Source organism: Python bivittatus, unplaced genomic scaffold (genome assembly GCF_059951505.1).
Source record: "Python bivittatus isolate LINGU-HERP-01145 unplaced genomic scaffold, Pbiv_v1 ctg000220_np1212, whole genome shotgun sequence".
Taxonomy (NCBI): Eukaryota; Metazoa; Chordata; class Lepidosauria; order Squamata; family Pythonidae; genus Python; species Python bivittatus.
The window spans coordinates 10,761,253-10,776,231 of NW_028277048.1; the positions used below are offsets into that span (position 1 = coordinate 10,761,253).

General features: G+C 42.1%; 2 protein-coding genes across 3 annotated transcripts in view; one reads left to right on the forward strand and one right to left on the reverse strand.

Moving 5' to 3' along the window:
• The first annotated feature begins 1,017 nt into the window (after positions 1-1,017).
• Positions 1,018-10,193, forward strand: IMP4 (IMP U3 small nucleolar ribonucleoprotein 4). Of its 2 annotated transcripts, none has more exons than XR_003084681.2 (9): positions 1,018-1,200; positions 1,786-1,894; positions 3,014-3,097; positions 3,216-3,325; positions 3,708-3,840; positions 4,475-4,629; positions 5,462-5,556; positions 7,273-7,383; positions 9,211-10,193. XR_003084681.2 is itself a non-coding variant. In XM_007427799.3 (9 exons), the coding sequence occupies exons 1-9, from the start codon at positions 1,198-1,200 to the stop codon at positions 9,321-9,323; spliced, it is 876 nt and encodes a 291-aa protein (XP_007427861.1). In that variant the 5' UTR covers positions 1,022-1,197; the 3' UTR covers positions 9,324-9,817. The 2 variants fall into 2 exon arrangements, 1 of the variants encoding a protein (XP_007427861.1); XM_007427799.3 differs by having other exon boundaries at positions 1,022-1,200; positions 7,310-7,383; positions 9,211-9,817.
• A 479-nt stretch (positions 10,194-10,672) lies between these two features.
• PTPN18 (protein tyrosine phosphatase non-receptor type 18) overlaps positions 10,673-14,979 on the reverse strand; it is a 39,731-nt gene continuing 35,424 nt past the window's right edge. The window contains exons 14-17 of the mRNA XM_007427798.4: positions 14,046-14,128; positions 13,197-13,224; positions 12,203-12,301; positions 10,673-11,127 (exon numbers count right to left, since the gene is read on the reverse strand). Coding sequence (XP_007427860.3) covers positions 11,060-11,127; positions 12,203-12,301; positions 13,197-13,224; positions 14,046-14,128 — 278 coding nt within the window. The 3' untranslated portion in view covers positions 10,673-11,059. The remainder of the gene's footprint in view (positions 11,128-12,202; positions 12,302-13,196; positions 13,225-14,045; positions 14,129-14,979) is intronic.

Here is a 14,979-nt window from a genome sequence, read left to right on the forward strand (position 1 = left end):
GACAGTAGAGCTTCGGGAATGAGTAGCATAGCCGCTTCCGGTTGTGAAGCTTTCTTTCCTATCCGTACAAGCAGGGTTTCTCAAGCTCAGCGACTTTAAGACGTGTGGGCTTCAGCTCCCAGAATTCCCCAGCCAGCATGCTGAAGACCACAGATCTGGAAGGTGCTGAGGTTGAGGAACGCTGCTCTAGAGGCCCGAGCGGAGATCATGTTTATTAAGGGAGCTTTTTGGGCACGCTTGTACTTGTGCTTCTCCCTCTGATGTCTCGGGCAAGGGCGGGGATGGGCGGCCTTTTAGAGTCGATAAAGCCGACCAAACAGGGAACCCCCCAAAACGCCGGGAAATATAGGGCTACCAATAGAGGTGAATATGTGTAGCTCAGGGTTGAACTGTGGAGTCCTTGGGGTTCTCTGAGCTTGGTTCTTTTCTTGCAAACGTTTCACTACCCGGCTAGGTAACTTCTGCAGTGCTCTGAGCACTGCAGATGTTACCTAGCCGGGTAATGAAACGTTTGCAAGAAAACCAAGCTCAGAGAACCCCAAGGACTCCACAAATATAGGGCTATCAGAGCTGAGCTGGAAAAATCCAGAGGACCAAGAGATAAGGCAGAGGGTTAGGTTTTTCTGATGCCGTTTCTCGCGGTAATAAGAATGCTTGCAACTCAGATCCAGTTGCCTACAAGAAGCCTCCAAAAACAGTTTCATTTCTGCTTCAGATTAGAGTCTATGGGGGCAGAAGTGTAGAAAAGCTTAGGAAATATGAAATAGGATCCATAGAGTCTTCCTTCCGCATCGATGCTGTCTCACCGACTGTTGGAAGGGAATCGATCTGGGGAGGCAGAGAAAGAAAAAAGACAGAGGGGAAAAAAGGTAGACCCCCGTATTTTAATATTAACTCAGAAAAAAAAACCTTAACAACGTTACTCGGAATTCGGAAGCATTCCTAGAGCTTGCAGCCCATCGTCTGAGCGCGCACATTTTAATGACGTCACCGTGGGCACTCGCGTAACTCGTTGTCCTTACGTCACCTGCCTTTGTTCTGACATCTTTGGTGTGGGCCGGAGGCTTCCCTTTTGGTTTTCATTCTCGTCTGTTATAGGCCATATCTCTTGACCAATGAGAACTGGCATCACGGGCGGAAGTGATTGAAAGAAAGTGAATCGGAACGTGGTCGGGTCTGGGATATTCTAGGCAGATCATGGTAAGAACTAACGTTTGTGCGGCCTGAGATGGCATTGAGCAGGTTTTGCTTTTTGGAAAAGTGAGCAGTGATTGGTTTTGCTTTCTGGCTAAGAGAGTAGAGACAGAAGTCCCAGATAGCTTTGTTCAGTTTAGATTTGGACCAATCAATGAAGCCTTGGGATAGTAGACATTCTAGACTAATTCGGGGCAAAGAGCGTAGGCTTTGCATATACTTTTTAGAAGTTACCTATATTTTGAGCAGGCTTCCCGATCTGTTGCTTTCTAGGTATATTGAATTACAGCAGTGGCAATGTTGGTTAGATTTTTTTTTAAGTTGTCCCATAATTCCACAAATGTCTACTCAGTGATCCAACTAAATTTGATGGGACTTATTCCCAAGGGAGCTGGTGCAGGATTGCAGCCCTAATCAGTCTGAATTGTGGCCTCTGTCGGAATGCATGTAATTCAAAAGTTAAAATTTCAGGGTTTTTAGCAAGCGTTTCAGGACAGATCCATTTTCTCCCATCACTAAGTATACTGAAGTCAGAAAGGGAAGGGAAAAAGTGATCTCAATGAATCTAATTAACACTTTTGTATTTGTTAGTTGCGCCGGGAAGCTCGTCAGAGGCGGGAGTATCTTTACCGCAAAGCCCAAGAAGAAAAACTCCGGACTCTCCAAGAAAAGAAAGAAAAAATTAAAAAGGCACTAGATGGTACATATTAGTGACTTTGATTTGCAATATGTGGCAGCAGGAAAGTGTTTTGTGGGAATGTGAATCTTGAGGGCCAATTGGCCTTTAAGTAAGGCCTAGTAAGCTTAATGGATCCTATAGCTAAGAAAGCATGTATAGATTGTCCTGTAATTGAATCAGTGCACCTTTTTATTCATTTATTACATCTGTCCCCCATATTTCCTTCCATTTGTTCAAGATTTCTCCTCAAATGTTATCTTCACAAATAACCTTGAGAGGTAGGCTAGGCTCACAGTTATCCATGAATTCATGGAAATTTGAAGCTGAGTGTCTTTAGTGCTCCTCTGGCATTCTAACTAAATAAGGGTTAGGTTTTGAGAGAGGAGATGCTGATTCATTAAGCCATGTTATATTTCAGCCAGCCAAACTCACAGAGTTGTAATTTTTGGGAAAGCCAGTATGGTGTAATGGTTGGACTACGATAAGGAAAGCCCAGATTCAAGACCCAGTTCAGCCCTGGAGCTGACATTTCACCAGGCAGTTTCCCTTTACCAACTTCAAAAGGTGGCCATAGTGGGGATAAACTTGGAAGAGAAATATGATGTACACTGACTTTCTTTTCTGGAGGAAAAGCAGGGTAAAATTCTAATAAATACATAAATAACATAAGTGGGAGTGGCATGGGGAAGCTGCTTGCAATGTATACATACAATGGATAAATAATCTTTTCAAAAGCCAGTGGAAAGAGTTAGGCCTTGCATTTCTTTACAATCCTCACCTAAAACAAATAATGATGGGCATGCTAGCTGGTGAGTGGAGGAATCCTCTCACCTCAGCTCTGCTTTCTCATAAGGATTGAATAAACCCTATATTTATCTTATTTTTTCCCTCTTTTTCCTAGTTCCTTTTTTATGTTCACTCTGCTTTAATTATTACATTGTATATAGTTTTTTATATTGTACAATCATGGATGGATTTTTTTTTGTCTAATGTTTTGTATTTTTTACTTTTAACTGTAAGCCATCCAGAGTTGTTGGGAGTTAGACAGTCTGTAAATTGTATAAATGAATCAATAATACAAACTCACTAATACAGATTTTTACAATTTTTTTTAAAGTCATTTTTGCTTTTCCCTTCCAGAGAATTGCCTCATTCCCACAGAACTTCGGAAAGAAGCCCTGGTCCTCCAGAAAGCACTGGAGTTTGATGACGGAGGGGCAGAAGGTGAGTGGCTCACTGGAGCCTAACCTCTGGACTGTTATCCCCAACCTGGAGCCCTCTAAATGCTATCTGGGGATCTCTGTCTCTGGGAAGGTTTGTAATTATGATGTTGGCCTGGCAGGAGTGACAAGTCATGTAGATGATGAATACCGCTGGGCCGGAGTGGAGGATCCCCGCATTATGGTCACCACCTCCCGTGACCCCAGCTCCCGCCTCAAGATGTTTGCCAAAGTAAGTAAATAGCAAGTGCTTTGCCCTGTTTTAGGTGGAGGGATGGGGTGTAGAAAGCAGGTTGATGGGGCGGGCTTGACCAAAGCAGCTTAGTAGAAGTCTTACTTTGCCCATCGGAGATCCTGCAGTCTTTCTGGGACTACTTCATACCACATCTGGCTACCAGTCTGTGGGAGGACGAAGCAAACTGTTTAGCTGAGAATCTGTGTCAGGGGAACCCCTGAGATCTCAGTTCAAGCTCTCCAGAGTCAAGGATTCTCCTTTCGGCAGGCTGGATCTAACCTGTGCTATCCCTAAGTATGGTGACATTGGCTTCTTTAGCTCGGAAGTGTTTATAAATGGCTCCTCATAAACTCCTGTCTTTTTCCCATGTCCTGTTTAGGAAGTGAAGCTAGTTTTCCCTGGGGCCCAGCGAATGAACCGAGGCAGGCACGAAGTGGGTGCTTTGGTCCGTGCCTGCAAAGCCAATGGAGTCACCGACCTTCTGGTGGTGCATGAGCACAGAGGAGTGCCAGGTAAGTGATTTGCCTGGAGAATAGATTGGACAGGTGTGGTCTGAATTCTGTAGCTATGAGAGCATATCTATCAGAGAATCAGTGGTCATTTTATTTCATTTGGAGTGGACTCAAGGAGAGCTGTGTGATGGAAACATAGAGAAGGTCCAACTTTCTTGTTTGGGAATGGCCTGAAGCTACTTGCTTGATGTCAGAATCTATCGGCAGTGGCTCTTCTCTTCAGAGACAACTTAGTGCCCTCCAGATACTTTATGTTATAGTTCAACAATCCTTTGCTAGGTGGCCTGGAGTTGATGGGAGTTGAAGTCCAACATGCTGCTTACTTGATTTCAGGCAGTAGATAACATTTAGTGGTACAGTATAGGCTTTGCACCCACCAACTTCCAGGTTCAATAGTCAGCATCTTCAGGCAGAGTTGGGAAGACTTCCATCTGAAACTTTTGATGATCCTGTGCTAGATGGAGTGGCTGGTTATGAGCCAAGGGTTAAGTAGAATTGGTGAAGCATGCATCATTCCTACACATCAGGCTGTGTCTTTTTAACAAATTCTTTCCTTTTTCAGTGGGTTCATCTTCTTCCATTGATAGCAACTGGGCCTAACTAATTTCTCTTCTCCCTGCTCCTACTTCCTCAGATGGACTCATAGTCAGCCACCTGCCTTTTGGCCCCACTGCCTACTTCACACTCTGCAACGTGGTCATGCGCCATGACATCCCAGACATTGGCACCATGTCAGAAGCCAACCCCCACCTCATCTTCCACAATTTCACATCTCGACTTGGACAGCGGGTAAGATGCAGTGGTGGGTCAGAATGTTATTTCATCAGTGTTTGGAAACTGTTTAGATTGAGATTGAAAAGCAAAATGGGGAACGTAGTTTACAGGTCTGTAAACCAGGGCTGCATCTGTGGTTGAGGGAGGGTAGGGGTAGGAAGTCTTTTTTGACTTGGCAGTAAAATTTCCTGGCAGAAGTATAGGCCAAAGTCACTAAACATGGTTGCTATTTTCTGGTTTCACAAAATGTATCATAAAACAACCAAACAAGCTGGGTCTATTCAACAGACTAAGCCACAATTAAAAAAAAAAACAGTCAAAGTTGAAACTGCTACATTGTTAACTGCCCTAGTTCAGCATGTTGTGTGAACCCAGCCATTGAGTGCAGGGGAACCCACTCCCAGGGAAGGGAGTGTAGGATTGTCACTTTAGCTTGGTTCCATCAGTGCTCTTTATGCAGTATTTTGGGTGAAGTAGAGATGTGAATGTAGAGAAGTCGTATAACCACAGGAGGTTTTCTCACTGTTTTTATGTACCAGAACTAATCCAAATAAATTTTGGTTGGGTTGGTAAAGGTCATGCTGGCTGGGGATTATGGAGATCCATAGTCAAGCACATTCAAAGACTGTCCTGTGAGCAAAGTCTGATTTATTGGCCAGATCTTGCAAGTTGTGTTCAGTTACATATTTCTTTGAATCTGATCCCATTAGCTACACCAAGGGGAAAACCTGACTTCTAGACTATAGGAACATTTGATCCTTTATTCACTGTTGTTTCTAACTTTCATTAAACATCATTGCACTTTCTACCACCAAGCTTCTGGCATTTTCCCCTTTCTCCTTCTCAGGTCACTAGCATCCTCAAGTACTTGTTTCCAGTACCTAAAGAAGACAGCAAGCGGGTCATCACCTTTGCCAACCAAGAGGACTACATCTCCTTCAGGTTTGGATTCCAGCTGAGGCTAAGCAGAAATGGTTCCCCTCCTCTTTATGAGTTCCTTATGGGAGTGGAGCCAAGGGAATGCAAACATCACTGCTGCTAGCCTCGCTCCTTGTTGCTGCCAGTTGTGCGGTCTTATTTATTTATCTATCTATCTATCTATCTATCTATCTATCTATCTATCTATCTATCTATCTATCTATCACATTTATATAGTCGCCCATCTTCATGGACAATACTCTGTGTTGTAGTACAGCCTCCCCCAGTTTGGTCCCTTCTGGATAGTTTGGATTATAACTACCATGCTGGTTGCAGATTATGGTAAATGGAATCCCAATACATGTGAAGGGACTCAGGCTGCAGAAGGATGAGAGAGCATTTTTCAAGATGCTCTGGAAATAAGATTGATAGGCAGCCACAGAGAGCATTTGGAGACTTATTTGTGGATTTGCTCTGGTTCTGTACTTCATTAATTCCTTCAAAATGTAAGAGAAGGGAAGCCATGGCACTCCTCTTTAGCTGGTGCTGCCCCCTCCCAGTTTGAGCCTATCATTATTTAATGAAGAATAATTGCCACTAGTTCCCAAATATACTAGGTCATGCAAGTTCCTCTGCAGAGTCTTCAGCCACTCGTCTAGCAGGCAACTTTATCACTTTGTGTGAGGTACCCATAGTTTGTTGGTGGGCAGGATAAAAATTACCTATTTTTTAAATAGAGAAATAAGCTTTGTGACTGGCTCCTATTCTCTTTGGGGCATACTACAGTTGGGTTCATGCAATGTGTAACACCAAGATACGGTTTATCTGTAGTTTAATGTACTGAGTCAACTAAGTCAATCAACAAGTTGCATTGTTAGCAATGGCCGCAAGGAAGATATGAATGCAGATGTTGACAGTGCTGTTAATTGTAGGGGGGATGAATTGAACTGATGCAGAGTGCTGTAATTTTATATGAGTTTTTGCTAAAACTTGTGGTTGCAAATACCAGCTTGTCCTCGGTTAACAACAATAATTGGGACCAGGAACTCTATTGCTAAGTGATGCTCCTTTTTCTGTGTTACTGTTTTTTGTTGAAAGTGCTGATTAATTGTTATCATTCAAACATGGGGCCTCTCCTCTAGCATTAACAACCCAGAGAATGATTCTGCCAAGCATATAAACTGGACCAGGCAGGCCTTGATTGGCATTGGTTTGTGCTGGGTCAGATGCAGGAGCCCAGAGGCTGAGTTGGTTGGCCAACCTCTAATTTTGCAGGAAGGGCTGGTCAGCATGTTCACCCAGCTGCTGCTTCAAGGATGTCCCTTTTCCTTGGCCTGGGTTTCTTGCATGGGCTCTTGTGTTTCACTCTAGCAATGAAACTCCCTTCCAAAATTGCATGTGCATCCTGTGGCTGGCCCCACCCTTGGGGAGAATGAGAAGACCGCCTCAGGCCACTGACGTGGGGCCACTTGAAATGATCAGTTTGATTTCTGTTTGGTCGTCAAAGACGGGAGAGACATTTGCCAACATCATTTGGGTGTGTGCCTTTTGCTGCTTTGCCTCAAATGATAAAACATTTGCCCCTTGTCAGGCTTGTCCGTGTCTTAGTGGTTGGGACTCGCGCTGTACTCATGTTTAGTGAGGAAGGAAGCCCAGGAGGAGGCAGGACCCAAAGAGGCTGATCAAAATCATAGCAGGGCCTGATTGCTGGGAAAGAGGACCTCTCTTGATTCTTCCCAGGACTTACTCTGTAATTCTCCAATATTATCTGGGGCAGGCACCACGTCTACAAGAAGACTGACCATCGGAATGTGGAGCTCTCCGAGGTTGGGCCCAGGTTTGAAATGAAATGTAAGTATCATCTTCAAACTGTGAGCTGTGAAATCGAAAACCTCGCCTCCACCACAGACTTGCCAGAGCAGTCTTAATGGAGCCATTGTTCTCCCAGCCTCTGCCACAGGGGGACTGGGAATCCAGATGTGTGGCTGGGAGAGATAGAAGTCCGATCATGGCAGCTGATTTGGTCTTAAACCCAAGTGGACTGAATAAATATGTGAGGGAAAGCAGGAATTTGCAATGAACAGGAGGGGCAACTTCAATGTTATTAGTATCAAAAGTATTGAAGAAGAGGGAGGAGGAAGAGGAGGAGGAAAGCTTGGAACAGCCTTCTAGATGTGTTGGAGTAAGTTTTTTTTTAGAGCAAGTGGAATCCTCAGTTATTCTCACAATTATGGTGCAAGGGCTATAACTGGATTTCCCCTGAGGTTGACATCAGCGTCATTTAAGAGGATCTCGAGTTCTAGCATGAGTCAGTCTACTTATTTCCTTCCTGACAAAAAGAGGAAACATATAAATTCTTGCTTTATAGTACTACTGATGAAATAATGAAACAATTTTTTTAGGATGTGGGATTCTGCTGATCTTTACAGTAAGGCTGCTTCTTAAAAGAAAGTGTCTTCCTTATTCAAGAGTGGGTTTCCTGAGCCTGGTGCCCTCCAGGGCTGTTTGGTCAAATCCCGTAATTCCTAGGCTACGGCCACATTGGTTGGAAATTCTGAGAATGATAGTCCACCACATTTGATGGAGCACCAGGTGGGAGAATGCTGTACAAAAGATCTTTTGGTGCCATGCTTCTTGTGTTTTCATAGGTAACTCAGTGATATTACATGGATTTTCACTATGCACTCTTAAAACTGGATCAGTGTGTAGATTTGTCCCATGACACTTGTCCTACTGAAAAAAAAAATCCCTTCTGTGCAGTTGCTTTAGGGAAGAGAAAAACTAATCAAGTTGTTCAATATTTATGGTTGTTCACAAAATTTTTCAAATGCCTGCTGTGTCTGTTGAAAGCTAGAATGGATTGGGTAACCCTTTTCAGAGTTTAGTGTGATTCTCTTCCTGTCCCTGTTCTGATCTAATGATAATGTGTCTAGGAGCATGTGTAATGATCAAGAAGTTGCTGATTCAAATCTCAGCTGATGCATGAAGAAGCTGAGAGGCCTATTATAAATTAGAATCTTGGCTTCTGTCCACCTGAATAATTGTAGTATGGGGTAACTACCATCAAATAGTGGCTTGTAGTGACTGGGTTCACCCATTGCAGTAACTCTAATGTGGTTTCATTAGCTTTCGATGACCGTTATGGCTTACTCTATGAATCAACCTTAAACATGCTGTTGCTCACTGTAATCTATGAGACTCAAATGCTGGGGATGAGATTATTGTAGCTTCAAGGTTGCTTTCAGAAGTATCTGGCTGGCTGTTTGGAGGTTGTTGTCCCAGAACAACATCTGGCCTGCACCAGCTAGGCCATAGTACACTTAACTGGTTTAATAGTAGTTTGGGTTCACATATAGTGCAACTCCCTAACCTCTGGTTGTGTTACACTGGCTAGGCTCTCAACATACTAAGCCAGAACTAAACAAACCCCATTAATGTTTAACAGGATGTGTGAACTCAGCCATTGCATGTGTGAAACGTTCTGAGTTGGAAGGATTTTTTCCAATGTTTGGACAGGCTTTTTCTTTCCTTGTCCTCTGTCCTAAAAATTCATTTTCTCCAGACATTCGAAGACTGTAGTTGAACTGGACTGAATAGAGAATTGCTGTGTTTATTCCCTGAGGCACAGAGCAGGACAGTCCCAGATCAAAATATGAAACTTTTCTCCTCTTCTTGCAGTATATATGATCAAACTGGGAACCTTGGAGCAAGAGAACACTGCTGATGTGGAGTGGCGCTGGCACCCGTATACCCACACAGCCAAGAAGCGGAAGTTCCTCAGTGCTGAGTAGCAATGCCTCAAAACTGCCACTTTCTCATCAAAGAGCTCTTAGAAGCTGACTGCATATTGGGCTTTACATGAACTGGATTTTTCAAGTTTGCTCCCATCAATATAAAAGTTTCTTCCTACCTCTTCCAGGACTGATCATCTCTTTGGCTCATGTCAGAATTTGGTTTTCACCCATGCCAGGACTTCCCCATTATGACACAGAACTCTTGATTTTTGTCCAGCAGGCTCTTGGACTTCTCTGATCTGATTGCTCTGCCTCCCTGGTTAACTTGTGTATTTAATTTAGCAGAAACATACCGGGCAACATGGAAGCTGGCTGTCCGGTTCTAAAAATGTCTGGAGGGAATTGATGTTGAAAGCTGCATTAGCAGCAAAGAACATAGTCATACAGCAGTTAAGACTCACAATGAATGGAGGACATGTTCACTATAATGCAGTGTTTCTCAACCTTGGCAGCTTGAAGATGTGTGGACTTCAACTCCCAGAATTCCCCAGCCAGCATGCTGGCTGGGGAATTCTGGGAGTTGAAGTCCACACATCTTCAAGCTGCCAAGGTTGAGAAACACTGCTGTAATGTATCATAGCGTTATATAACTCTTGTGCTCTTTCTCAGACCTCCAGTTGATTTTTATTACTTCATACCTGTGACCTTTCTACCACAATGTTTTTCCTCTTTTGGTATCTACTGTGGTAATATTACCTAGACATATAAATAAAACTAATAAAGAGATAGCAGAATGGGGCAGAGGACTTTCCTCACCTGCTGTTATTTTTGCTTTGGCAGATGTGTCTATTGAGTTCCCCACAAATGTCTAGGTTGTAATTCACTAAGATGTAGATAACACACTGGCTAGGTTCACAACAGACTTGGCTAAAATGCAGCATGATCACTTAACAGAATTACAAGGTTATCAGAATCACACTGGAGGTCCTGTTGAAGAGTGGAGTGTATGGGAGAAAGCCACGGTGGGGAAACAATGAGTTAGAGATTCCTGTCAAAATAGCGTAGCTGCCTCTCCCTCCATATGGGTCATGTAAAATAAGTTTCTGCCAAAGATTGAATTAGCCAACCTCTGATACAATTATTTGAAAGTGTGTAACTGTATGGGAGGGACCCTTTCTTCAGCACTGAACCTTTATAATTTTCGGTACAGTCATCTTCTGTTAGCTCTAGTTTCTTTTTCCTATGTTTTCCATTAGAAACTGAGATCATCCAAGTGTTGGCCATAGGTTAGGCTCACATCCTGTATAAGTCAAAACCATCAAACAACACAAACGCTCAACACAATGGGTAGCATCTGATAAGGTCTATCCTTAATGCAGTGGCTATAACTTAAGGAGAACATTACATAAATAGCCATATCTTTTGTTTAATTGGAGACACTGTTCTGGATTTCCCTGGTGTGATTGCACCCAGTACTGGGCTTAAATGATTATTGCTGAAAATCTCCAAGCCAACCTTTCTCTTGGCTCCCATAAGTAAACAAGATCTGGTGAAGAAAAGTTGATGTCAGAGTAAGTTCTCCTAACTGGAGGACTGGGTCTTCTCAGAAATGTCCTGAGCTTTCATGCTCATAGTAACTGTCCTCTTCTTCATGGTCAGAAAAACTTGCTTTTTTTTTGCATAGCTGCTCCTTATGAAGGAGGTGAGCATGCAGTATTTAGTGCTGCTGTTTGGCAGAAGCAACATCCTTCTTTTCCTCCTGCTGTTGGGAGTGTCCTTCTCAGAAGTGCAGCCTATACTCTGCTCCACTCAGCAGGAGGGTCTCTCGGTCCTTTTGGCTTCCCGATCCGGAAGTTAAATCCTATGGGAGAACAGGAAGGGCGATAGACACTGCACTGAGAATTTTGGTCATTTTTTACAATGATTTTCCCCACCTGACTTTTTCCTTATGTATCTCAGCCTAAGATACACTGTGCATGCTGTTTGATTTTATTTTAATTCTCATTTTAACAATATGGTATGAAAAATACAAGATGCAAGTCCTGTACAACTCACGGAAGGACATTCATATAGCACTTGCCAGCAACTCCTTAAAGCAGCTGTGTCTCTCCTAGAACTGCAACTCTGCAATCCAGGAAAAGATGTAGCTGTTTGAAGGGGCTACTGAAGGTGCTATGCGAATGTCCTTCCATGTACCAAAGCCTCTTTCCCCCTTCAAATCCAGAGAACTGAACAACCCAAGTAGATACTGTTTAGTGACAGAAGTGTTTGCCCTCTTTCAGATTTTCTGAATAATTGCATCTTTGTCACAGAATGTCAGAACTTCACGTGGGTCCTACTGATATATAGGGGGAGTCTGGGCAAACAAATAACACTAGCTTGGTGTTTTATTTATTCAACAAAGTCATCTAACATGCAATGTGCCACTGTGAAAAGGTAATCTCTCACTTAAATTCAGTAACTGGTTGCACTACTTTTAGCTGCAGTGACCGCAACCAAATGCTTCCTGTAACTGGTAATTGATCTCTCGCATCACCATACTGGAATTTTAGGCCATTCTTCCATGGTGAACAATTAAAGACTACAGGTACAGGTAGTCCCCAGGTTAAGAACACCCGGGTTACCGATGACCCATAGTTAAGAACGGAGCCTACTGTAGCAAAATTCGAGTTAAATACATAATGATTTGAGTTGAATCCACAATGGTTTGAGTTCATTACACAACACTACTTATACAGTATTATACAATAATACTGTTCCAGCTTACATACAAATTCGACTTAAGGACAGACCTTGGGAACAGAATTTGTTCTTAAACTGGGAACTACCTGTATTCAATTTCAAATGCTGAAAATTGGTTCTCCCCATCCTAAAGTGTCTCACCATCATTACAGACTGGAATGTTACCATCACAATGGCCTAAAGATCTTACTCACCCATAGCAGAAGACCCTGCAGTATTTGGGCAAGTCCTGGGCGGGGTGTCAGCCACATCCTCATACATTTGCGTGGGGACAGTCCGAGATGATGGTGGAACTGTTCAGAAACAAAAGTAACTTCCTGACACTTGCCAGTCTGGGCAAGAAGTAGTGAAGCAAACATTCTGCAAGAGCCAGAAAGCTAAGACAGCCTCACTTCCAAATCTGATTCAAGGGTGGCATCTCCTTAAAAAAGGGGTGTTAAAAAAGGAAGGGGAAGCTGGTTCCATTTAAAGCTTTTTGGTACAGAGAAGCCTTGGACAAACCTAAAATAGTTTACAATGAAGCAGCGCATCTGGCTGTGGCTTATATTAGCTGCATGACATTTGCACTCCAAATGTTTCAAAACAAAATGTTGTACACCCCTAGTTGTTTTAAGATCATCCAGAGGATCTGTCATTATTGGGAGATTTAAAGCTGTGCTTTTTAAAAGTGATATACAATGTGATAATACAAGGACAGTCTGGTCCTACTGAACTATCCTGAAGAGCTAGACCTCTTTGGTGTCTCTGTAGAGATCATCCAGCTGAGATTTTTAAGTAGGCATTATATGCCAGGGGGGAGGAACTGATGGCCTTCAGATATGGTTGAATTACAACTCCCAACATGGCAAATGAATGCTGAGAACTGGCTCAGCAATATCTGGAAGACCACAGCTTCCCCACCTTCGGACCAGAGCAAAGGCCATCTCTATTATTGAAGTGAGTTAGCTGGAAGAGATATAGATCCACTATATAACATAATTATCTTCTAACGTAAAGTTAGGAGGAATCAAATTTTATGTTTGATAGACTGTAAGATTCTCTTATATAAATTTGATAAATAAATGTACTTTTTGGAGCTTGACTCTATGGTCCTATCTTAGTAGTTTCCTTCGCAACAGCCCCAAACTGGCTTGTCATTGCCCGCTTTTGGATAGAAGGTGAACCCTATGTAGGCCCATTTGCTCTTACCTTTCTTTCCAGATGAGGAGGAGAAAACCTAAGAAGTAGAAGGGGGAAAAAAGCATTGAATAAAAAGAACTTACCATTTTGTTCCAAGAAAAAGTAAGTTCTATAATGTCTGTGAATTATGGAGCTGAAGCTTGTTCAGCTAGATGTTGCATCCAGTATTCTGCATGTACTTCAAACAGCCCTGCTAGCTACATAGTGGTTGTGTTTACACAACTTGCTCACCAGGTCAGGTAAACGCCTACTAGCTTCACTCACAAAACATGCTAAATCTCATTAGGGTTTTGTATGAATTAAGACTCTTTTGTTAAGTTTATGGTTCAATGTATTGTGCAAACCTAGGAAATGGATTAATTCAATAACCAAGTTAAGCATGTTGTGTGAATGCAGGCAACAGATAATATGATATTCAAGAGGAAAGAGATTTACCTTCATTTCTTTGGCTCACTGTGAATTAGGCAAAAGCAGAGCATGAATGTGTCTTGGTCACTACCTACCTGTTTCAAAAGGTTGGCTAGGAACCATACAATATGACTATTGCCTAGCTATATCAACATCCTAGATTTCTGACTTGGTTTTTATGGAGCAATAATCATTTCTCTCCAGGGAATGATTAAAAAAAAGTTCCCCTTCTATAAGAAATGAATTACCTTTTCCAGACAGTGTATAGGTACATATTACTGAAAAGCAGAAACAGGCCATCCTTACAAAATAGGCAGAATAATGACTACTCAACTTCTAAAGGACTAAATACGAGTTATTTTTAAAAAGAAATAAATGGGATTTGTAGATCATGGCATATATGGGAAGGGCTTGGGAAACTGAAAGGGGGAAAAAGTATACCCTACATACTGGGGGCATCAGATTCCTGAGGAGTGTTTTCCCAAGTCCATTTGTATGAGATGGAGAGGAGGTGGCTCCAGAACTGGACTCTCCTGAAGAAGAGATATCAGGAAACAAAGAAACGGATTTTATTCAGATTATCAGAATGAAGAACCCAGAAAGCTCAATACACCCTAAGATATTCTCTATTTATTTCCAATTGGTCAGAAAAGCCTTGCAGTTACACCACTGAGAACATGAGGTCTAGACCATTTTATATTTTATTATTGATATTTTCACTGGCTTTTTCTAAAAGTAAAATCTATGCCCAATAATGCTAAACTCCCACTGGCATTTTCTTGAGTTCTGCTAAAGGTTGCAAATGGCCAGAAAAGCCAAAATCTGACATTCAACCCATTTTGCTTATTATCACAATAACAAAGTTATTCTTTCTCTGAACTTGCATTTTGTCATCCTCAGTGGGTTTAGAACTAATTTAGCACAGCAAATTAAGAAAATGTAATATAGTTTGGGACCAATTCATGGTGAAGTTCACACATGGCTTGGTTTAGTTGTACAAGGCCTAGTGGACTTGTTCACACAAGGATATCCCATAAGCCATACATTACTAACTATAGTAGCTGGGTTCCCACATCAGATTAAGCCAAAATTAAGCAAACCTCATTATGGCTTATTACAAATGCAAACCCAGTTCAAAGACTTCTTCAGCTATTAATTGACAAACAGTCCACGTATGCTTGCTCAAAGGTAAATGCAACGAGCTGAATAGGTAAGCATATGTAGGATTCCAGTTATAATGGCTTTAGGTCAGATAGCAATCTTTTACCACATCCTATCTTCTGTATTTGTAATAAAATATGATAGTCTTTACAAGGTTGATATAAGGATAACATTTATGAAGATCTTTGAATGCTATATAAATACTAAAGCTGAATTCACACAA